This window comes from Zootoca vivipara, chromosome 1 (genome assembly GCF_965207765.1).
Source record: "Zootoca vivipara chromosome 1, rZooViv2.hap1.1, whole genome shotgun sequence".
NCBI lineage: Eukaryota > Metazoa > Chordata > Lepidosauria > Squamata > Lacertidae > Zootoca > Zootoca vivipara.
Genome location: NC_142582.1, coordinates 104,837,180 through 104,860,933, shown reverse-complemented (window position 1 = coordinate 104,860,933; position 23,754 = coordinate 104,837,180). Strand labels below are relative to the sequence as shown.

At 41.9% G+C, this 23,754-nt stretch overlaps 1 protein-coding gene across 8 annotated transcripts in view; it reads right to left on the bottom strand.

Moving 5' to 3' along the window:
* YLPM1 (YLP motif containing 1) overlaps nucleotides 1-23,754 on the bottom strand; it is a 49,251-nt gene that overhangs the window by 10,290 nt on the left and 15,207 nt on the right. For 3 of the 8 annotated variants that reach the window (XR_015950574.1, XM_035108491.3, XM_035108509.3), the window contains 13 exons: nucleotides 20,582-22,687; nucleotides 18,628-18,712; nucleotides 16,704-17,181; nucleotides 14,562-14,654; nucleotides 13,798-13,975; nucleotides 13,232-13,368; nucleotides 12,266-12,420; nucleotides 11,627-11,689; nucleotides 11,237-11,356; nucleotides 10,493-10,669; nucleotides 9,357-9,440; nucleotides 9,063-9,146; nucleotides 8,216-8,299 (listed from right to left, as the gene is read on the bottom strand). Coding sequence is in view for 5 of the 8 variants with exons in the window: in XM_035108491.3 (XP_034964382.2) it covers nucleotides 8,216-8,299; nucleotides 9,063-9,146; nucleotides 9,357-9,440; nucleotides 10,493-10,669; nucleotides 11,237-11,356; nucleotides 11,627-11,689; nucleotides 12,266-12,420; nucleotides 13,232-13,368; nucleotides 13,798-13,975; nucleotides 14,562-14,654; nucleotides 16,704-17,181; nucleotides 18,628-18,712; nucleotides 20,582-22,687 (3,844 nt within the window). In the remaining 3 variants the exon portion in view is untranslated. The remainder of the gene's footprint in view (nucleotides 1-8,215; nucleotides 8,300-9,062; nucleotides 9,147-9,356; nucleotides 9,441-10,492; nucleotides 10,670-11,236; nucleotides 11,357-11,626; nucleotides 11,690-12,265; nucleotides 12,421-13,231; nucleotides 13,369-13,797; nucleotides 13,976-14,561; nucleotides 14,655-16,703; nucleotides 17,182-18,627; nucleotides 18,713-20,581; nucleotides 22,688-23,754) is intronic. The other 5 variants (XR_015950576.1, XM_088672239.1, XR_015950589.1 and 2 more) reach the window with 3 other exon arrangements.

The following is a 23,754-nucleotide window of genomic DNA, read 5'->3' as shown; positions in this document are numbered from 1 at the left end:
TCAGCTTGAGTTTGATGATGTTTCTGTTATATAGTGCTAGTCACAGATGTAATGCCAAATGTAATGTGTGAACTTAAACAAGTCCGGTTCCAACGGAGCACGTCTGAAGTACTTTATGAGTTACCTGCTTTTTCAAAAATAAGAAATCCCATCAACCAGCTATTTGGTAGCAAATGGGACTGAATACAGTGCTTGTTCTTTCTCCTGAGCAGCTGACACTATTTCAGCTTTGTAAAGAAGACAATGTTTATGCAGCCCGGGTTGCTGGATTGGAAAGAGGTACTGAGAGAGAAACACATGTTTTGTGAACAAGACTGCCCCATTCGGCTACAGACACACATGCATGGGCCCTAAGTGGACCAAAGTGAAAGTCTGTAATAACAAAAGTACAACCCTAACCATCATTCTTTGTTAACCCATGCTAAATGGGGTTGCCCTTGAAAAGTGCCCGAAGACTTTAAATAGTGCAAAATACCACAGCCAGGTTGCCAGCAGGAACAAGCCAGTCAGAGCATATTATTCCAAGTATTGGTTGATCTGCACTGTCTGCTGACTGGTTTATTCAGTTCAAGGTGTTTGTTCTTACCTTTAAAGCCCTACACATCTTGGGCCCTTTGTATCTTAAAGGCCAATGTATCTCTAGTAAGTACTACCTCAAGGGCCTGCACAATGCAAAGTTTGATGGTTGATGGGTAACAGGTTTGGTGGATTGTCCACTAGGAACAGAGAATTTTTAGTAGTACTGCTAGTTCTATGAAATGCTCTCCCCAGAAAGACCCACCTATCCCCAAAATGGTATGCCTCCAGGTGCTAGTCAAAAACTTGACTCTTTGGGAAGACGTTTGGAGCCCAGTGATTCTGTTCTCTCATGTATGAGTTATTCCATAGTCCTGTGTTTCCAATGAAATGACCATGTTGTCTATTTTTGTTCTGCCACTGTGTACTTTTGCTTTGGTTTTTACTGTGCTCTTTTTATTGACCATGTTGCTACCTGCCCGAATTATTTATATAATAAAGCAGGATATAAATATTTTAAATAAACAAACCTTGTAAACCCTTATAGGTAATTCAGTTCATATAAATCCAATGAATGATCCTGAGTTCCATAAGTACGTTTAGTTTCCTCATTTTAGAATTTCAGGAGTTTACTGCTTCTGTGAGAATGTATTAATTTGATCCTTAGTTCAAACCATGTTATTAAAAATGAAAAGCAAACAACAGAGGCCGAAGGCAGAAGGCAGAGGAGGAACTCTTTCTTCTTCTGATAGCCCCACAGCTGCTTTTCTCATTTCTTCCCCACCCACCCGTTTGAAATACTGTCTCGGTTGTTGCTTTTCCTTACAAAAAAAATTGAGGGAAATATACAAAAAAAATTGTGTAATGTGTAATTTGGCCCTCACTTCTGCTATAAAGAAATGGCATAACACCAATGGAGTAATTCCGATTTCAAGAATGAAAAGCAAAGAACCTCTCAAATTGGCGCAATATCCCTATGTATTTAGAATATTTTCCAGCTATTAGCCATTGGGCCAAAATTCTTCAAGCTGTTTTTCAATGGCGCTGAACCTTACCTGTGAGTTCTGCTCGCAAAATGGGGGTTCCCCCTCTACTGCAACCTTCTGCACACCCAGAAATGCAGTTCCTGAGGGTTTGGAGACCCTCTGGAAGGGCATGAAATAAGCATGGAAGGGCTGCAATGGGAAGGGAGAAGTGCTGAAAATATGTAGTATCTTCCCTTGTGTAAGGAGAAGTACCTTTTGCTTGGCATCTTTGGGTCCAAACCATTGTCACTGTGGATCAGAAAATGTGGATCAAGAAGTGGTGAAATAAAGAAAGTGCACAGTAAGAATACAGTGGTACCTCTGAATGCGAACGGGATCCGTTCCAGAGCCCCGTATGCAACCAGAGCAGTACGCAACCTGAAGCGCTGAATCTGTGCATGCTTGCCGTGCGATCCGGTGCTTCTGCACATGGCGTCATTCGGTGCGTCTGTGCATGCACGAATCACTGAAGACAAAGTAACCTGTTCCGGCACTTCAGGGTTCGGCGCATTTGTAACCCGTGATGTACGCATCCCACAGCGAACGTAACCAGATGTATGACTGCAAATGGACTGTTATTCCAATGGAGGGGTGTAGAAAGTAGAGTCTCCCGAGATTTGGTATTGGGACAGCCACTTTTTAACGATGTGGAGTAAGGGGAAAGAAGTGAGGAGGCCAAGTTTGCTGATGTTCACAGTCATTAAAACAAAAAGAGATTTTGAAGAGCTCTGAAAGGACCTCTCCAAACTGTGATAATGGATGACTAAAATGGCAAAGCATTTCATTGTAAAGAAGAGTAAAGTGATACACGTCAGTGCAAAAAACATACATCTCACGTATATGTTCAAGCAGTCTGAACTAGTGTTGACTGACCAGGAACAAGACATTGGAGTCGTAGTGCATAGCTCGATGGATATGTGAATATGTTGGCCCAGTGTGCAGCAGCTGTGAAAAAGGCAAATTCCATGCTTCGGATCGTTAGGAAAGGAACTGAAAATAAAATTGCCGATATCATAATGCCGTTACACAAATCTATAGTGCGACTGCATTTGGAATACCGTGTGCCTTTCTGGTTGCCTATCCTCAAAAAAGATATTGTAGAATTGGACAAGGTTCAGGAAAGGGCAACCAAAATGATAAAGGGGATGGAGCATCTCCCCTGTGAAAGGTTAAAAACATTTCAGGCTCTTTAGTTTAGAGAGAAGAGAAGCCAGAGGCAACATGATAGTAGTAGTAGTAGAAGAAGAAGAAAAAGAAGAAGAGGAGGAGGAGTTTGGATTTGATATCCCGCTTTATCACTACCCGAAGAAGTCTCAAAGCGGCCAACATTCTCCTTTCCCTTCCTCCCCCATAACAAACACTCTGTGAGGTGAGTGGGGCTGAGAGACTTCAGGGAAGTGTGACTAGCCCAAGGTCACCCAACAGCTGCATGTGGAGGAGCGGAGATGCGAACCCGGTTCCCCAGATTACGAGTCTACTGCTCTTAACCACTACACCACACATTACGCCATGTACGTTATGGAGAAAGTAGATAGAGACAACTTTTTCTCCCTCTCTCATAGCAAAAGAATTCATGGACATGCATCCAATGAAGCTGAATGTTTCGAGATTCAGGAAAGATAAAAGAAAGTACTTCTTCACACAGTACACAAATTATGGAATTCTATCCATAAGAGGCAGTGATGGCCACCAACTTTAGAAGAGAGGCTTTAAAAGAGAATTAAACAAATGCCATCAAGGGCTACTGACCCTGATAGTTGTGTCCACTGTCAGAGGAAGTATTTCTGAATAGCAGTTGCTTAAGTGCTGTTGCTGGGGGAAGGTCCAGGACGCTGGTGACCCTCATTTGCCAAGGTCGGAAGTCAGTCTTAGGCTAACAAGCTTTGGTATTTGTCTTTTTTTACAAATCATTTTTATTAATTTTCCAATACAAACAGCCAATTAACATATAATCATATTCCAATAAAAAAAGTAAAAACAGTAACAAAAGGAACCAAATTGTAGTCCAAATCATTATTTTTCCCCCCCGGGCTTCCCACAGTCTGGACCTCTTGAAGCATATCCCCGATATCTCGTTCCTGCTTCTTCTTCTTGTTCTCCTATTTTCCACATTCCGATTTTATCACTTTAAAGTTCTCTGTCCCTGGCTATGCGATTCTCAATCATGTCCAAAATCATATATCCTTACATCCATCGAGTCCAGCTTTATTTGTAAATATATATTTTTCCAACTGTCTATTTGGCAGCGCAATTTTCCTGCTTCATTCCAATCTCCGATCCAGGCTGTTATCCAAGTCTTTGTTTGAAGTTTAATGACGCAGCAACTCCCGTGTTATTAAGTTGTTAAATTATTCCCATCTGGGCTGTTGTCCAAATCTGTCTTTGATGTTAAGCATATGTTTGCATATTGCAATGTGAATGAACTGTACTCCACAGATGTAAATCATTTGATTGATTGGCTTTCGGACACCACACAATCCCCCCTCCTGGGCCCTAGGAGGGGGGCTGCTAGACATCCATTTAGCCTTCTCTCTCACACTTAATGAAGATTCTGCAAACAGATGCACTATGTTTTGCCCCAAATTATTGTCTCAAATCATGACAAAGTCAGCCAACAAGCATCTCCCACTTCCCTTGAAATAGGGAGAAACTTTCATTTTTCTGTGCTGCATCACAAGCGCCATCTTGTTTCTTCTTCTTCTTTTTAATCAAGTCTTTCCAACCGAGTAAAGCTGCACAGTTGAATATGTAATTATAAATAGAAGTCCATCTGTACTCCTCAAAGTAAATTAGGTTTCTTAATGAGGCTTGGCATAGAAAACCAATTATAAGTATTGAAAATAAAAGAAAAAAAGAACATACCAATCCTTGTAATCCAAACATCATGAGATTCTCTTTGAAGTCCAAACTTAAACGCCAGGGACTGTAGAATTTTGCAGGTTTTTTCTTGGTCTTCTTCGGTCCAGACTATGTCTGTTTATTGTCCAAATCTAATTATTTTATCAAAACAGATATGGGCGTGGCTTTGGAGAGTGCTGGCCGTGTCGTGCTCTGAGACCCAGTGTCCTGCCGCTTGCACAATGCAAGCTGGCAATCTCGGACAATCTACGGGTCTACGAGATAGTCCTCCCCCACCCTGGGGAGTCTGCCAGGGCTAACTACCCCCATATCAGCCCTGAATTACTGGCACGGCCAGGATCTGATCGTATGGGAGTCAGCCATTTCCCACCGCCGGAAACAGGAAACAAGCTTTGGTATTTGTCCATCCATCTGATGTTTGAAGACTCGCTCACTGAGTCACCAGAAAAAAATGCCCAAAAGACTAAACCATATTTATGAACTGTTGAGCTGCTATCCTTCATCCTAATAGTTGTTTCTGATTAACATTCAGAAGGGGATTATTGGGAAACAGTCAGGAACAGACTACCCTCCTGAGGAAGGCAACATCCTCATGGTCTTTTACATGGTCTGTTTTACATGGTCTTTTACATGGTCTTACTGTTTTAAAGGGACCCAGGTGGCGCTGTGGTTAAACCACTGAGCCTAGGGCTTGCTGATCAGAAGGTCGGCGGTTCGAATCCCTGTGACGGGGTGAGCTCCCGTTGCTTGGTCCCAGCTCCTGCCAACCTAGCAGTTCGAAAGCACATCAAAGTGCAAGTAGATAAATAGGAACCGCTACAGCGGGAAGGTAAACAGCGTTTCCATGTGCTGCTCTGGTTTGCCAGAAGCGGCTTTGTCATGCTGGCCACATGACCTGGAAGCTATACGCCGGCTCCCTCAGCCAATAATGCGAGATGAGCGCGCAACCCCAGAGTCGGTCACGACTGGACCTAATGGTCAGGGGTCCCTTTACCTTTACATGGTTATTCTTGCCATCAGCAGAACTTCCAAAGATCTCAGGAGCCAGTTGCTGGATGCTTTGAGAGATATCAAAATGTTACCAGTCATTGCTGGGGCATCTCCTTTCATCTCTAGCTACTGCTGCTAGAGGTTAGCTACTGCTGCTCAACTTCCAGGCAGATCAGCAAAGCCAACTGAATTCCAGACGCTGGAATTTGGCTGTTTGCGGCGCGTATCTATCTATCTATCATCTATCTAGGTGTGTGTATGTGTGTGAGAGAATAATCAAAGAAACATGGTCCCCATAAAACAATCAGGATCACCTCAGCTTGTATCAAAGTCCAAAGAGGCCATTCCTCCGGCCTGATGCTCGTAGCTTCCAGCTGGTTTTTCCAGTACGTTGAGTAACTGTTTTACTTTGATATTGGTTATTTCTTTGTCAGAGATGCATCAATTATTTCTTGACATGTCTCTGAATAAAGCACCTTCTCATGGTTCAATTATATATGAATCTCAGGAATCTCATAAGTAAGCTGCAGAACCCAAGAATAGTCAAAATCAACCAATGCATGGCACTTTGTGTCTTCTTCAGGAACTTCAATTCATAATTCTTTTGGGGGTGAACTGGTTCAGGATCTTGAAGTTCAGAAAGTGTTATTTGTGCCCTATTATCACTGAAGGGGAGGGAAGGTACCAGTGGAACCTCCTTGATGAGCTGTTCAACAGTGGAATGTAAGACCTGTAAGTGCTGTTCAACAGTCGAACCGACTACCTCCCATATCTCAGAAATAAGCAATGGTATCAAAACCTTAATTGGATTTCTCCTTTTTTAGTGGGGAGGCTTGACCTGGTTAGGAAAGACAGGACAAATCTGGCACAATACACACAATCCAACTGTTCTCTCTCTCAGACAACTTGGCTGGGGATTGTGCATTGCTGCATGCTGTAGAAGAGCTGTAGCAATAACCCACTTCCCACAGGCAACGAATTCTGTGTTGGGCTGTTGTCTGATTTCTTCCTGACATTGGTGTTGCTCTAGAAAGAAGGGCCTATCTGGTTGTCAGCTTCTTAACCAAGCAATCTTGGGTCTTCTAGCTTCCTTTAAGCCATTAAAACATGTAATCTCCACTCACGCAGAGCAAAGGAAACAACAACCTCCTTTTGGCTACGAGCCTTATGTTTCATTCCATTGGAACACGTAATGTGGTGGTCAACAAAAGAGGTTTAAAGACTCTCTCAAGGCAAATCTAAAAAAAAAAGTAGTATAAACACCAACAACAGGGAAACACGGGCCTGTGAGCGCTCCAATTGGAGAACAGCTTTTACCACAGGTGTCATGGGCTTTGAAGACTCTTGAACTCAGGACAAAAGGGAGAAAGGCGCATAAAGGAAGGCACGCCTGGCAAATCCTCACCATGATCAACTCTCGCCTGGGAACCTATGTCCCCACTGTGGAAGGACGTGTGGATCCAGAATTGGCCTCCACAGTCACTTACGGACTCACTGTTAAAACTGTGTTTATGGAAGACAATCTTACTTGGCTAAGAGTGATCACCAAAGAAGAAGTAGTAGTTCAAATGTTTTAGCCATAAGTTTCTACAGAACACATTGCCCAACATGGAACACGAAGAAAACTATCCTTATCTGCCATGGTTAGGTTATGTAGGTCCTCCCACAAGTGCTTTATCACCAGTCTCTGTGAAGATTTTTCCTGTCTTGAACTACATATTTCATTCCCATCTTTAAGAGCTTTTAACCTCAGGTGATAGAGATGACATATACGCTTCTGGTAGAAACATTCAGTACTACTAGAGACTTTTATGGCACAGTCTACAGCAGAGATTGCAGGGGATCGTTTATGCCCTCTTAAAGTATCTGAGAGACTCATGCACTTGAACAGCAATGACATGAGGAACATCTTTCAGATCTCTTTGAGGATATTTTTACCATTTGAATTCCAGTTGATTTCCAGCTGGAAATTTTGGTCACCTGGGACCATGCCCTGATGTGCCTGTGGAATATGCTATCTGCATTTTGCCTAAAATGGCTACTACTTCAAAAGCAGTCTCCATGCTAGGCCAAAAAGAATAAAAAGAGCATGTCTGTGGAATTATCCTGCCCTTCAACCAAGGTGCTAGCAGGATGTGAAGATGGAAAGAGTATAGAATCCAAGAAAGGATCGTTAGTGCTGTAATTCAGCATATCCTAACATTTTCTACTTTGCAGTCCCCTTCAAGAGGAAAGAGAGTGAAAGATGAAGATCAATGTTCCCCTCTCAGTTATTGGTGACTACATTAATGATGTGTCTTGCCTCTGCATCAGAGTTCAAGAGGAGTTCTGTCCTCCATTCAGAAGGCAGTATTGAAAGTAGAATATTTTGTTGCAGGAATGTCATGTTTAAGAGTTCTGCTTTTTGGAGTTGGGAGAACAATTTGGCTCTTTGCTGACTGCTCTCTTATCAGCTGGATGAGAATGAAATCTTTTACTTAAGATCTTCAAAGGCTGAAATCCTGTAGTGGGGGCTTGCTTATGAATAAACAAGCACAGGATTTCACTCAAAGAGCTATTTCTTATAGCTAGAAAAAGTTTAGTTAAGAACAATTCTTCAGAAAACTGCAAAACGAAACTAACAATCTGAACATCTCTTTCTACATTCAAGATTTCAAAGAAAATTTCTCCATTCTAAAATAATGAAGTATAAATCCAGAACTCCCATATTGTTGGAAATGGTATCAGCCAGGAGAGGGGATTTGGATTTTAGTGCAGACAGAATCCCTTTTAGGCACTGTAATAAGATAAATTTGTTGATGGGGTTGGGCTAACGTGTTTCCTACCAGTTCACTCTCTTCTTCCTCTGCATCTTTTTTGTTTTCTTCTTTCTGATCTTCAATGTTTGCATCAAAATCCTCCATCTCCACCTAAGCCAAGGTACAATTTGAAAACTACACATTACCTGTTTGTTAGAGATGTTGCAGCACTAACTTTGTACTTAAATAAAAGAGACTCAAAAACATTTTTTGAATCAAAGATATGTATATACTATACAAGTAAGATTTATCTTTTCTACAGAACTGTACTGTATTTATTTATTCTTCTATTTCTCACCTCAGAAATTGATGAGAAATTTGCAACTTGCTTTTCTATTCCACACACATTCTTTAATATTGATAACTTTACATTACAATTCTTCTCTTTCTCTCCACAAATATGTTGCTTTAAAAAACCCCTCAAAATGTACACATTCCTATGCTTTCTTACAGTGGCAGACAAAAAGTTTTGAGCGGATGACTTTCTTCAGACACTTGTTATGCCTGTATTAAGTGTGAAAATGTGTATTTGTACCCACTGTATACTGACAGCCCATACAATTACAGTAATCTATTTCAGAAAGCTAAAATATTTACTCAAGAGTGAAAGAGATTAAGACTTTATGGAATGATATCAGTCAAACCACTATCAGTCAAACCACTATGCTTTGCTGTACGTTTCCTCATGGGAGTCCTGTGGCGGCCTCGGGAATGTACAGTTCTTCCAGATGTCTACTACTTTTCAATTAAGATTTCACTAAACCATGAATCTGTAGTCGAATCCTGTACCTGCTTTCTACTTTAAAAACTATCCATCTTTTCTAAAGCCATGAATATCATATACATGGATAAGTTGGCTTCTTGGAAATCTCACCTCTTCAATAGCAGCATCTTGTAGCAAAGAGCGAATGTCTAAACGTATCATATGACGGGGTGCCGTTTCCCAATGATCAGCCATCTGGAATTGGGAAATGAGAGTTGGAGCAGTTTCTACAATATTCAGTATAAATAATGCGCTGGCTACTAGGACCAATGTAGTACTATAAAATGCAGTACCTTCAAAAGAGACAAGTTTGCTTCCCCCACCGCCCACCAAAAAAGATGGGTAATTCTTGCAGCTCTAAGAAAACGTTAGTGACTCTGTGCCTCCAAAACTTTATAAAGTTACCTTACTGATCTCCTTGAGCTTGCGTCCATGGACATTTCTCTTGCAACAAGTTTGGTTGTCTGCAGTAATTTCGGCTAGGTAGACCTAGAAAGCATGAGGGGTGGGGAGAGAATGTTCTCAAAAACATCTGATTCATTTCCCGCATATTTTCCAAAGTAAGCTTGGTGAACTAAGGAGAAGGAGTGTGTGCAAATTTAAATGGAAAAGGCAAGGCTAAAAGAATGCACGATCAGTGCCAAGGATCCATTTGGACTTATATGTGGCAAACTACTGGCCTGTGTGCTCATGCCCCTCAGTCATTTCTTGGATTTTATGGCTCTTTTCTAGAGAGGCTTTCAAAGTAATTAGCAACAAATATATTATAAAAACAAATCACTGTAAAGGCAGCATTAAACCATGTGGCAAACTCAAAACAATAATTCCCCAGTAAACTACAGCACCCAGATCAGGAACCTTTTATTGCCTCTCTGTAAGTGGAGACAAAAAAAATGGTACTCTGATTGCAGGGAATTCCACAACTGGCTGCCATTCTAAGTTGCAAAAGGGGAAAGTGGGCCGTATTATTCTCTTCGGGTTCCCACATGGCTTCCTACCTTCTACCCCCCATCATCCTGCTAGTTCTTTCTATCATGGCCTGGTTAGATATGCTTCCAAGTCCGGCCAGGATTTCTGCTCGGGCAAAAATCTTGTTTAGGCACTGTCCTTATGTTTCACTAACTTTGCACTCTGCCTTCAGCCTGCTTGTTGTCCCCCTTATTGACTGCCTCAGGGTATCTTAGGCCCTTGCATGACACCTCAATTTCAACTAAGGCCATTAAGAGAAATGTAAGAAGCTACCTAACATGAAATCAGACAATTGGTCCATCTAGCTCAGAACTATCTACCCTGACTGGCAGGGTGTCAGATAGGAATAATTCCCAGCCCTACCTGCTGGTATCAGGGATTGAGCCTGAAATTTTCTGGGCTCCAATCCCCCCCCCAACATTCTTGGCAGTATTGTCCTTATATACTACAGGTACCCAAGTTTGAGTCTGCCTTGGCTGCCAGTGGCCCAGTGTTAATGCTCAGGGTTCAAGGGCATGGAAAACTTGTTTGGGAGCAGCTAACGATGACAGAGATTATCCAACAGTGTTTACCTCAAAACCTTTTGTTTTTGCAGCACTCCAGAATTGCTCAAAATGGCGTACTCTGTCATTAATGGCATCAAGGATGATAAAGGGGAAAAACCCATCATCCAAAGTCTTTTTGAAAGTTTTGAATAAGCTGGCACGATAGATTTCTTCCATGTCAGCTTCATATTCATACTCCAAAATCTGCTCCAGAAAAAGAGAAGGTTAGCTAAAAGAAGAACAAGCCTTTTTGCTAAAATCTGAAATTCAGTTATGTACTGCTATCACATATGCTGGTAAATACTACATAATAAAATTGTAAGGATGTCATCATACTGCAGTTCCCATGAATGCCAATAGATGGCCATGGGAACATTCAGGACTTCAAAGCGCAACATGGTGTTGTCTGAAAGCCCTATGCAGCCCAGCACTCCTATCTGTGCCTCCTGTTGTCACTGAACACTACTGCAGTGGTCCATGCGTAATGGAGAAGAAATATGTTGCAAAAGTTGGATCCAGACATATACTGGAGGAATATGGGTTTTTTTGTTTTCGTTTTTTTTTATATAAAAAAACAATTATTCCTCCCCCCTCTGGAAAATATGTTCCGGAGGATTGGGAGGAAGGGTAAGGTGTTGAAAAATCACTTTCCCCCTTCATCTAGGGAGAATCTCTGCTGGATCTTAGTGCCTTCCAACAAAAGGATCCTTTCTGTAGTCAGGTGGGACTCTATGGATCTAACACAATGAGTTAATCAACAACTGAAAGTACCTTCTTTTTAACTCTTTTCTTTGTATCAGGGTCTCTCTCTTCTTTCTCTATTTCAGTGATAAAATAGTCGTCCAGGCTGAGCACTCTGGGTGCAGCTCCTCCACATTCAACTTCCTTATCCTGGGAAGGAAACACACAATTAATAAATAGCCTGCATTTATGGTGCAAGTGCTTCAACTTAGAACATACAGCACCCCCTCACAGTTAGTAAGAGGGAATTCTGTTTTCCTCTCTTCATTTCAAGTCAATCCAGCCGCTATATGTTTTAGAGCTCTGAATGATTAAATAAAGGAAACTGTGCACTCAGACAGCTGGGACCAAAATGCAACCACATTCTATTCTTCAGTGAAGACTGAAGATGCGAAAGGAAGCTGCTGGTTATTCACTCACCCTGATAAGCTTAGCAACATGAGTCTTTCCACTGCCTGGCAATCCTCTCATGATAATGACAATCTAAAACAAAGAGAGCATAAATTAATTGTATTATTATTTACATATTAATTGCATCTATGCACCGTCTTTCTGCCAAGGCACCCAAGGTGGTTTACAATTCTTTATTGTAACAACTTCACTGTTCTCTCACAGGGAGCTGCTGAGAGAAACATTTTGCAACCTCAGAATCAACCAGGCACCACATTTAGCAGCATGAGGAATGGTAATGGTAGACCAGTCAACTCCTCTTCTCGCTTGCTACTCAATCATGGCAGCCCCTGTGTGGGGATTGTTTTCACCCTCACTGGGTAGCAAGCAAGGGGAGGGAAGATCTGGCTGTGCTTGGAGAGCAGAACTGCACCCAAATTCAGTCAAACTTTGGAAGGCATGGGAATCTGTCTGGGGAGATTACACATTACATAAACATTAGCTGAAGCTGAAGTGCCTATTTCCATAGCTGCCAAGTTTTCCCTTTTCTCGTGAGGAAGCCTATTCAGCATAAGGGAAAATCCCTTAAAAAAGGGATAACTTGGCAGCTATGCTATTTCTCATGCATTTTGCTGCTTAAGATTAGAAAGCCACATTCAAACTACTCACCCTCTCTGGTCTACTCTCCCTTCCAGGTGGTTTCAGTATATCATCCACATTTTTAGATTCTGGTTTCCTCTCTACACGAGGGGCAGGTGGTGGTTGTCGGGTTAATGATGGAGCAGAAATGGGCATTCTTTCTTCAGGGTAATTTCTGCGGTCACCTTAACACGAAGTTCACACAAGAGAGAAAAACAAAATTAACTAAAATTATGCACTGTATGAAGAGAACATTAGTTCCTAAAAGACTTCCAGTTCTGTTTCCAATATGCTTTGTGGGGTGCATGGGAAGCTTGCAGGGGACAAGAGGAAATTTACTCCATAAGCAAAGCAGTGTATTTGATGCTGCCCATTATCTATTCCAGGCATCCCCAAACTTCGGCCCTCCAGATGTTTTGGACTACAATTCCCATCATCCCTGACCACTGGTCCTCTTAGCTAGGGATCATGGGAGTTGTAGGCCAAAACATCTGGAGGGCCGCAGTTTGGGGATGCCTGATCTATGCAGTACATGCAAAGTCTTTGGATGTTGAAAATACTAAGAGTCTCAAACTTCATAGTTATTGCTTAAGGCAGGGAAGGGGAACCTGTTGTCTTCTGATGTTGTTGGACTCAAACTCCTATGATTCCACACTAGCCTGGCCAATAGTCAGAAGTTGGGTCTTACTGATATTAATAATCAGACAGATTGAACAGAGTTCTTTATTTATTATAGATCTATCTATACTGCCCTTCAATCAAATTCCCCGGGGTGCATCACATTAAAAAGTTCCATTACATTGTACAGTAATGCAAATATGATTATTCTTAAAACCCCTCCCTTTAAACCAAGGAGGGTCAGATATATAAATGTAACTTCAATCATTGCTAATAACTTTATCCTTAATTATAAGGAACAAGTAAACGAGTTCATATTCCCAAATTCATTCTGAGACCTTAATATTCTAATATTTCTTCAAGGTTTAAGATTTATACCTCCAAACATCGGAGGCCCATGATCATAAGGTGGACGATCAGGTTTTCTGTCATATGATTGTCTTTCAAACCCTCCCCGTCTTGAGTTTGAATGGTCTTTGTCACGATAGGACTGAGCTCTTGAAGGAGATGGCCTGCTAAATGAAGACAGCATTTTGTAACACAATCTGCATGATTTCTCTGAATATTACACATTTAACAAAAATGTACATGAGAGTCTCTGATAAACCAATTCCTGGCCAATCCTAGACTTCGCTGCTGGATGCAATGACTATCACACCTTTCAACCAAGAGGGGAAGAAATTTTTAAATGCCTGTCCTGCCATGGCACATGCTCACAAGGCTTCAGCTCACAAGCAGGACATGAGTACAACAGTGCTCACTTGACTTGTGATTCCCAGCAACTGGTATGCATACTCCCTCTGAGTTTGGAAGTAAAACATGATACTCACATGTACAAAAAAAAAGAAAAAGAAAAAAAGAGAAGTGACAGTTCAAAAACTCAGCTCCGCAATCTGTATGAAGACACACTTCTGAATCCTACTTATCCCTCCTATATTACATACCTGTCATCTCGTTGATAGCGTTCTTTGTCAAATCTTTCCCGTTCATGTTCTCCAGAAATACGGTCCCTGTATGACTCTCTCTCTCTCCTAAAGTCTCTGTGATCAATATTGGCATTATTCTGCCGCTCAAAATAAGCATCTCTTTCCTTGATATATCGATCCCGTTGGCCTTGGTGTTCTGGAAAATGAAGTCAAAATAATTTAAAGAGTTATTCTACAGGATTGCAGAATGAGGTAGAAGCATCAAGTAGCAGATTTCTTGGGTTGAACTACTTCAGACTACAGCAAGGGATTGCATGTTTGAATGCTCTTTCATTTTAAACACGCCATTCAAGGCAAAACACAAACAACAAGGAGAAGGCTATTCTAAATCTCTTCCCCAACGTGCTAGTTTTCTATGTACAGGGAGCTTTTTAAATGAGGGGGCTTTCCATCCTACCGTCAGTCTGGTACAGTCTTGAATTCTACCACCTCAGTCTACATCAGCCGTCCTCAACGTGGCGCCCCAACAATCATGGCCAATAGGGATTATAGATGAAAACATCTGGAGCACATCAGGTTGGGAATGGGGATGGCTATTGTTCTCCATAATATCTAGAACAACTCTTTGAGTATTTACAAGAATTCAAGACATGGTGAAAGCCATATTGCTTTAAAAAGGGGGTGGAATGTGTGTATGTTTTAACAAGGAACCTACCAAATATCAAACTGATGCCTGCCTTCTACTTAAAAGAGACATCTCAGAGACACCAAAGTATACCCACCTTTTGAAAAGGGCTGCCTCTCATGAGGAGCTTCTGGACGCAGAGGTATACGCTCCCCATAAGGAATTTGTCCACCTTTACTACTGGTTATATCTGTCAAATACAAATTAGCAATAATAAAATTAAGAGATATTGCCCCAGATACCATCTTTCAATAAATGCATTCAGACCATCACCAGCAGCTTGAACATCTGGGAGGCTGGGGAAGATTTACCATCCCTGCCCTCCCCAACATTTCCCTTTGGCTTTTGTCAATCTCTGCAGGAGGAATGATGATGGCAGTCAGCTGCAAGCCATCTAGCCTGGTGAGGAGACCCCAGTGTGGTATAGTGGTTAAGAGCGGTAGCGCAATCTGGTGAACCGGGTTCGCTTCCCCGCTCCTCCACATGCAGCTGCTGGGTGACCTTGGGCTAGTCACACTTCTCTGAAGTCTCTGAGCCACACTCACCTCACAGAGTGTTTGTTGTGGGGGAGGAAGGGAAAGGAGAATGTTAGCTGCTTTGAGACTACTTAGGGTAGTGATAAAGCGGGATATCAGATCCAAATTCTTTTCCCACTCTGAACTGCATTTATTAAGCCCTTGGGAGTGCAGTAAGACTAGATCCAAGAACCGGAACTTTTTTGTCAGTTAACTTTTTTTTTTTTTTTGCTCTGTAATGTATTTAAGTCCAGCTTATTTCTTTTGCAGTACTGAATTTATTCTGTTTGCTGAATTGTTGGTTTTTGTCCTATTTGAATGTATCAATATGTTTTGAATACCACTTCTCTCCATCTTGCCCCATTAATGTTTTATAGTCTGAAAATAAGTGGATACCTCTTATAATCTTGTTTGGGTGGGAACAACTTGGTGTAGAAAGGCAACCAAAAATAAATTAAGCCAAACTAAATCAGCCAACCAATAAATGTCATTTCTTCAACAAAGACATTGGCTTGAGGGACAATAATAGGAAACAGCTGCTTTTTTTGTTTTAAAGAAGAGCTGTATAAATTGCTTAGTCATCAAAGAGCATTTACCACAACGTGGTACTGTGCGTTACTTACAAAGCTTTAATTAAATTAAAAACAGGCATTCTCCAGCTAAAGCTCTCATGAGAAAAACACCACAGGGAGAAAAACTAGCAATGCTGTAATTTATTGATGGCTAATAGTTTTGTTTCCAAAAAACAAAACAACAGATTCCAATAAGGAACCTTAAGTAGAAACACAAAAAAGGTTTTGATTAGTGGGCCCCCCACCTAATCAAATATTATCTGCAAGGAGGGACTGGGGTGTTTTGATATAGCAGCAACCTGACACAACAGTATATGTTTCAACATAACATAACAAAAGCATTAAAAAAAAAGATTAAAAAAGCAGAGCTGCCTTCCTCAATCATTTCAATGTCAAACCAGGCCAGTATTCTGTTTCCACACTATTCATATTTTTATAAACCTCCACTATGTTATCTTTTCTCTAAACATTTTAGCCGGAAATGTTTTTAGCTGTTCCTTACACAGAAGGTGCTATTAGGTTTTGTGAACCATTCAGACACACAATCAGCTTATGAATACCTAGGTAACAACCAATGTTACCAATATCTTATCATTTACATCATATTCTTGCAGTAAAATGGCAAGTTCAGACTGAACAATGGCAGTTATAGAGGCTGCAAATTGGCACTTTATTATTTATCTGCATAAGGCCCAAAGTATTATTTGTTATTTGTATTTATTAGCCATCTCATAACACAAATACTCTAGATCGTATTCTGTATAGGAAGGAATAAAACAAGAGCCCTTTCTCATTCTAGTTCACAGACAGGCTAGACGATTTAAGGATCAGGGAATCAGACATAACATCAAATTTCTCTATTAAATTATCAATGTAAAGATCCCCTAAAACAGGCATCCCCAAACTGCGACCCTCCAGATGTTTTGGCCTACAACTCCCATGATCCCTAGCTAACAGGACCAGTTGTCAGGGATGATGGGAATTGTAGTCCAAAACATCTGGAGGGCCGAAGTTTGGGGATGCCTGCCCTAAAGGGTCCATTTTAATGCACAGAATGTAGACCAGCACAATGATGACAATTATATTGGCAATTTTTTTCCTACAGGCATAATTATTCTGTTAATTAGCATTATTAAGATAAACAGTATTCACCTTGCCCATGGCCGTGTCTATGCCCATAGTCAACAGTTTGATGTATAATTGGTGGCTTGGAAAGTTGTGCTATACCTGACCCAAAGGAAGTTGTGATTGTCGATGAAGGTAATGAGAGATCTGACGCAGGTAAGTCATTCTCTGATTTTAACCCTTTATCTTCACTGCTATCCCAAAGTCCCTGGAAAGAATCCTCATCCCAACGTTCTTGGCTCATGGCAGGTGATGATTTGACCATAGCAGCTGGACCTTGAGCGGCTGCTGTAGTTGAAATGGGAATTGGAGTACTTGACTGTGTTGGGAGGGGGCCCTTTGCGGCTGGAACAGGCAGCCTTGTCGCTGGGACAGATGGCTTTGCAACTGCAGTGCCTGGCTTGGCTGTTGGCGTACCTTTCCGAAACAGGACGGGTGGCTTTGCTATTACAGCTGGAGTAGGTTGTTCCTCTATTGGTATCTCAGCGTGCATTTCAGAAGAGGCCTAAATAAAAGGATATTTTTAAATAAAAGTTACATGAAATTAACAGCAATTTAAAAAATGTTGTCAGATACTGTCAGAACAAATGTGTACTTTGATACTTAAAACAGGCCTTTTGGGTTACAACAGAGATAAAAGGGTACAAAGATAAGGCTAATTCTTTTTTTAAAGGTGGTTACATGGAATTTAGGGAAGCGGGTGGCATTGTGGGTTAAACCACAGAGCCTAGGGCTTGCCGACCAGAAGGTTGGTGGTTCGAATCCCCGTGACGGCATGAGCTCCCATTGCTCGGTCCCTGCTCCTGCCAACCTAGCAGTTCGAAAGCACGTCAAAGTGCAAGTAGATAAATAGGTACTGCCACAGCGGGAAGGTAAATGGTGTTTTCGTGTGCTGCTCTGGTTCACCAGAAGCGGCTTAGTCATGCTGGCCACATGACCTGGAAACTGTACGCCAGCTCCCTTGGCCAATAACGCGAGATGACCGCCGCAACCCCAGAGTCGGTCATGACTGGGCCTAATGGTCAGGGGTCCCTTTACCTTTTCATGGAATTTACAATATTGAAACTTATCATAAGGAATGCGTATACAACTTGTGTCAGTTTCAGCTTGCTGCCTTATCAATCTCAGTTGCCCAAATGCACCTTCTCATCTAAAGTTCTTTCGTGGCCAGGTCAAGTTTTGTAAATCACCCAAATGTGGATCAGCCATAGTAGTGAAAACAAACTATGACAAAACACAGCTACAGATAAAGTTGTGGCTACCTGGTATAATATGATACATATTATAAAATTGTTGTTTTGCTTGCCATGAAGCAGTGGCATTACTTCCTCCACATGGTTGTATCTTTGAGATTGCTCTAAGTAGAGAAATTTACAAATGTTCGATCCAGACCTCAGTTAATAAGGAGTGTTTTTTCTCAGCTACATCTGACAGGCACCCAGAAACATCCATCCATGTTTTGATAATCTCAGGGATCAGCTGCTCTAGCATGCTCTATGTGGGGCCACCCTTTAATGCAGTGGAAAACTTGCCACCAGTAGAAACGAAGTGGCCCAGCCTAATTCAAAATGATGGTGACTTCCTAAAGTCCTATATAGTCCAAATCCAGTACATCTTTGGGAGACCCTGCTCCTAGACTCTCCCGTCTCCTGAAATCTGCAGGAAATGTGTACTGGAATCGAAGTGAGAGTTACGAGGATGAAGAGCTGGTTTCTTCATAATGATGCCCCATTCTCAAGAAAGACCTGCCACAGAACCTCTGCTGCCTCCGACCATGGATACAGAGCATAGCCATAATGACTGGTAACAAGTATGGAGGGACGGGGAAGCAAGCTCAAGCATAAGTTCTTAAAAGTTGCCATTTAAAAACCTTTTTTAAAAAGACAAATACAAAAAACCACGTGCATCACAGTAAAGTCACACTCACACAATATTTTCGATAGCAATTTACCTGAAAGTTATCCTTCCTAGCAAGTGTCTGCGGTGGCAGTTTAGGAACAAATTCATTCATCTTCTTCATATGTTCTTTCTGTTCTCTGCAGTCAAAAAATCATATTATTCAACTTAAATGTTCTTTTAAAAACCACAAAAAGTATATGCATGTCTTAAACAAAATTTTAAGAAGCACCAGATTTACTCATGTCCATCTGTGGCACCAACACTGTGGAATGCCCTCTCTAGGGAGGCCTGCCAGGCTGAGAGGCTAGTTACCATAATTTTCCATCTATAAGAGGCCCCCATGTATAAGACATTCCCTATTTTTGGGGACGCAAGATTTAAGAAAATTGGGGGGGGGGGAGATGGCCCAGAGTATAAGACACCCCCTAATTTTTGACATTATTCTTTAGGGAAAAAACCTAGTCTCATACATGGAAAATATGGTAGTTTTAAGCGACAAACTAAAAATTTGGCTACTTTGTAAAACATTTAGCCCAGTACTTCCAAAACTTCACACACACACACACACACACACACACACACACATACCCCGGCCCACTTGAAAATTGCTGAGCATCTTGCTGGACCACTTAATTATTGTTCTGCCTATTGTCACAATTGCAAAGCACTGTGAAAGATTGTGTTATGATTCTAAATTGTGTTCTTATTGTTTCTTTTATTTCTTATATAATATTTTATTCTACTACAACTTGAATTTCATGGAACTCATCTGTCCTTAAATATTTTTCATCTCGTTTTGCTTGGCAGTTTGGATTTTTAGGATTTTGGCAGGTTTTTTCTGCTCCAGTTGATTCTTTTTAGTGCATTTTCTCTAATTTGTTGCTATATTGTTTTAATATAGTACCGCTAGTCACTTTAGGCTGTCATTTGACAAGCAGGGCAGACTTACAATACACAAATGTTTTCAACAAAATGTGGCACTTTTCTCAGTGCCAAAAATGAACATTAGATACTTCACAGAGTGTGTTTAGCTCCCAAGGTACATTTCTTTTTCACACCAGCTCAAATCTCATCGCAATTTCTGAGGATATCATTTTGGTGTTAAGGAGAGAAAATTCAAGCCTTTGTGATCAGAATTCTCACATATTCCCAAAGAACGCCTGCAGACCACTTCCCCAGTTCAGTAAATGGCAAAACACACCACTGTTGACAACAGGAACTAGCAACAGAGATTTTTCTACATCTCAATGGAAGTTACCTTGTACCGACTGGCAGCAGCTCTCTGGGGTTTCCTAGCCTTGCCCAGAGATGTCAGGGATTGAACCTGGGACTTTTGCATGCTCTAGCACTTGCTCCTGTCTTAGATTTATAAACGTCACATCATATGCACTGCTTGAAAATCTAGATTTGATGTATCCATGGAGTGAAGTGTAATATGACAGCCAGGCAACTTTTCACGAGAGTAATTTAAAACCAAGCACAACAAAAAGTGAAGTGGCCTCCTTTGAGGCAGTATTCATCTGAGTGGACTTTGTACCCTTTCATGTGAATTGACTGACAATGCTGGACCTTTTGCTTTCATGGGCTCCCTTTTCTGAATTTCTTAAAAACATTGCAGGTCTGCATGAACAAGGTTCTCCTGCCTGAATCTTCACTACTCAGCTTTAAGGATAAGTGTGATCACCACCAGCTACGTTACCTGACTTTTTTTTCTAGCATGGGTTGCGCAGAACTGTTCTCGATTCTATGGGAGGTTCTTCAACAATAAAAAAACCCACCCATTTTAACTTCATTAGTTTAAGACTGAAAAAAAGTGCTGTTTAAAGCATAGTAATCTCAATTACCCTTGACTTATTAAACTTGCATACCCTTCCATTATCTAAGCTGACCAAAATGTACACAGCTACTTACCACCTAATTATATGTATTTTTGCAATTTGCAAGAGGGAATGCAAGGCAGAGGGGAGATGAAAAAGCCAAATAAACAAGAACAGCAGCCAACTCACCGTAGCATTTTTAGCTCTTGGGCAGCCTTCAGGATTATTTCATGTTGCCTTTGACTAAGGACCATTACACCTCCCTCAGAGGTCAAATTTGGCTCGTCTCCCAGCAATTCAGATGAGCGTGGTGGCAGAGGTGGCGGATCCAGATGATCATCTAAACGTGGGAATCTGTCGATTTCATCTGGATACCACCTATCCGAAAATCTTTCCCTTTCCCAATCACCCCTGTCAGGTGGGAAATCAGATGGTTCCCTCCATGTGTCATGTCTCTCTAGATACTCTCGAATTCTGAGTTCCCCCCGGTCTCTGGAATCCCTGTTGTAGAAATCCCTCTCTCTCTCCTCCAGCCATCGCTCGTCACGGTATCTGTCTATAGGAGGAAGTGGAGGAAGGGGTGGCAAAGGTGGGAGAGGAGGTATGTCCAGATCACTAAGCCTATCTCTGTCGCCCAGTGGTCTTAGGTAATCTCTGTCCCAGTCTCTTTCTAAATCACGATCATACACATCCAAGGGTCTTCGGACCCTGTCCAGATCTCTGTCTAGTTCTCTCTCTCTCTCCAATGGCCTTTCCCAGTCATCCCAATATGGTTCTTGTCTATCAAGATCAGCAGATATTGGAGGTAAAGGAGGTAGCGGGGGAAGAGGTGAAAGAGGTGGCAATGGATGACGGTGTGCTAACAAGTCATCTCTCTCATATGGATCAAGAGGATCATCATGATATCGCTGGTCGCGCTCAACCCAGTATCTGTCTCTTTCCCAATCCTCCAATCGTCTGCGCTCTAGAGGAGGAATATCTTGGTATTCAAATGAGTGCTCCTCTTCCATGCCTGCCTCTTCGTAAGACCATGGAGGCCTGGGTGGTTCTTCATGGAATGGAGGCAAATTATCCATACCACCTCCAAGGCCTGTGTCACGTCTGTGCAGATCCCTCTCCCGGCTACTAGGCCTTCTGACTGGGTCTCTCTCCCGGCTACTAGCTTGCCAACCTGGTCCCCTTTCACGGTTACTAGACAGCCGGTCCAGCCCCCTTTCTGGACTACTGGGTTGCCTGCCTAAGCCCTTTTCCCGGCTCTCTGCATGGCCTTTCTCTCTGCTGCCCATCTGGGGAGCTGGTTCCCTGTCTCTAGCTGGTAACCCTGTGTCTTGGCTTCTCAACTGCCTTCCCAATGCCCTTTCCTGGTTGCTCAACTGTCCACCCACCCCAGATTCCCAAGTGCCCGACTGGCCCTCTGGCATCCTGTTGTGGGTTCCTGGCCCACTGTTTACATCTCTGCCACCTATATCTCTGGTCAGACCTCTACCTCTGTTTGGTACTCCCCTTCCTCTGGCATCATCAAATCGGCCTCGGCCCCTACCTCTATTGTCTTCCATTCTACCCTGGCCCCTGCCCCTGCCCCTGCCTGCTGGCCCTTTGGCCTGGTTATCTCCCAGCTTGATTTGTCCCCTCTCCTGACTTTCCAGTTTAGATGGCTCCTGGCTCTGATTATTTTCAGAAGAAGTCAGTTTGTTTTCTGCAGAATTCAACTCTTTATTTCCCATTGGCGCTGGTGGTAACATTTTCTTCCCCCCTGGAACACTGGAACCTGGTGTCTGATGGAGAACATCCGAAGCATGAGGAGGTTTTCTTGATTCTTCTGTTTGCAGTTCAGTCTCCGCAGAGCTTGGTTTCTTTGTTTCTGACATTGTTTCTCTGCCCTCTTTTCCGGACGAATTTTGCTGTGCTTTAGACATGACTGTACCTGGCTGAACAGAACCAGTAACCTTTGTATCTGGTCTAGGTTTAGATTTATTTGCCACTGTCTGATTATTGCTCATATCAGTAAAAGATTCATTATGTTCTGTCTGATGGTTCTGTTGTCCCAAAGGAGGCCTAGGCCCCCGCCACCGTGGTCCACTTGCTTGGGAAGCCTGCATTTGTGAAGAGCCTGAGGGAGTATAAAATGCTGCTGCTGGGCCCCGGGGAATTGTCCCCTGTTTGCCTGAAGAGCCATCTACAAGCTGATTTTGAAATCTTGACCTTGGACCTTCTAAACGTTGCCCTTGAAAATTAGGTCCTTGCTGTCTTGCAGGTTCAAATTTATCAAAGTCTCTTCCTTGTGGTGCATCAAATCTGTGTATTAAGAAATGAGACATTTTATTCAAATAATAGATTTTGTGAGACTTTTTTTATAAGAAAAACTCCATAAATCCTCTTGGAAACAGCTGCCAAATTAAAATCTCATTAAGTAATAATGATACACAAAATTAACCAAAATATTAGATTTGCTGCATGCGAACGGAGCATGACAGAAACAAGTATTGGATTCACCCATATCTATGCTCATCTTCTCCACCTCTTCCTCAGATAGAAATGAATAATGTCTGACTCAAGAACCACCTCATTTGGTTCATGGGGTCAAAGATGTAGACACATGCAGTATTCCACTGAGTCAGGTGTCTTCATCCTTTGGGAAAAGCAGATAGAGGTTGAGGCACAGGTATGTGTGAGCCTGGGATTTACCTCCTGTCCTTTAAGGTGTAAGTAGTGTCTGACCAAGTTCTGGGCTCCAGAGAGCCTAGAAGTCTCACACTTCAGAAAACATAATTTTAAAGCATTTATTAAATTATAAACTGAAGATGACAACTGAGATTACACTGGTGTTACAAACAATAAAAATTTACAGCCATACCTCAGTTTAAGTACGCCTCGGTTTGAGTATTTTCAGTTTAAGTACTCCGCGGACCTGTCTGGAACGGATTAATCCTTTTCCATTACTTTCAATGGGAAAGTTCGCTTCAGGTTAAGTACGCTTCAGGTTAAGTACGGACTTCTGGAACCAATTACACTCATACCTCGAGTTAAGTACGCTTCAGTTTAAGTACTCCGTGGACCGTCTGGAACGGATTAATCCACTTTCCATTACTTTCAATGGGAAAGTTCGCTTCAGGTTAAGTACGCTTAAGGTTAAGTACAGACTTCCGGAACCAATTGTGTTTGTAAACTGAGGTACCAGTGTATAATACAATATCTTCCTCTTATCTCTTTTTTGTGTGTGCAAACAAGACACCTGCAGAATAATCACTTTTGCTGCTTTTAGGTGGGCACTGAAGATGATTTTACTTAGGAAGACTTTTGCTCTTGTTGTTGTTGTTTTAAATAAAAAACTATATATAAACTGTTGCTAATTTTGTGTAAAG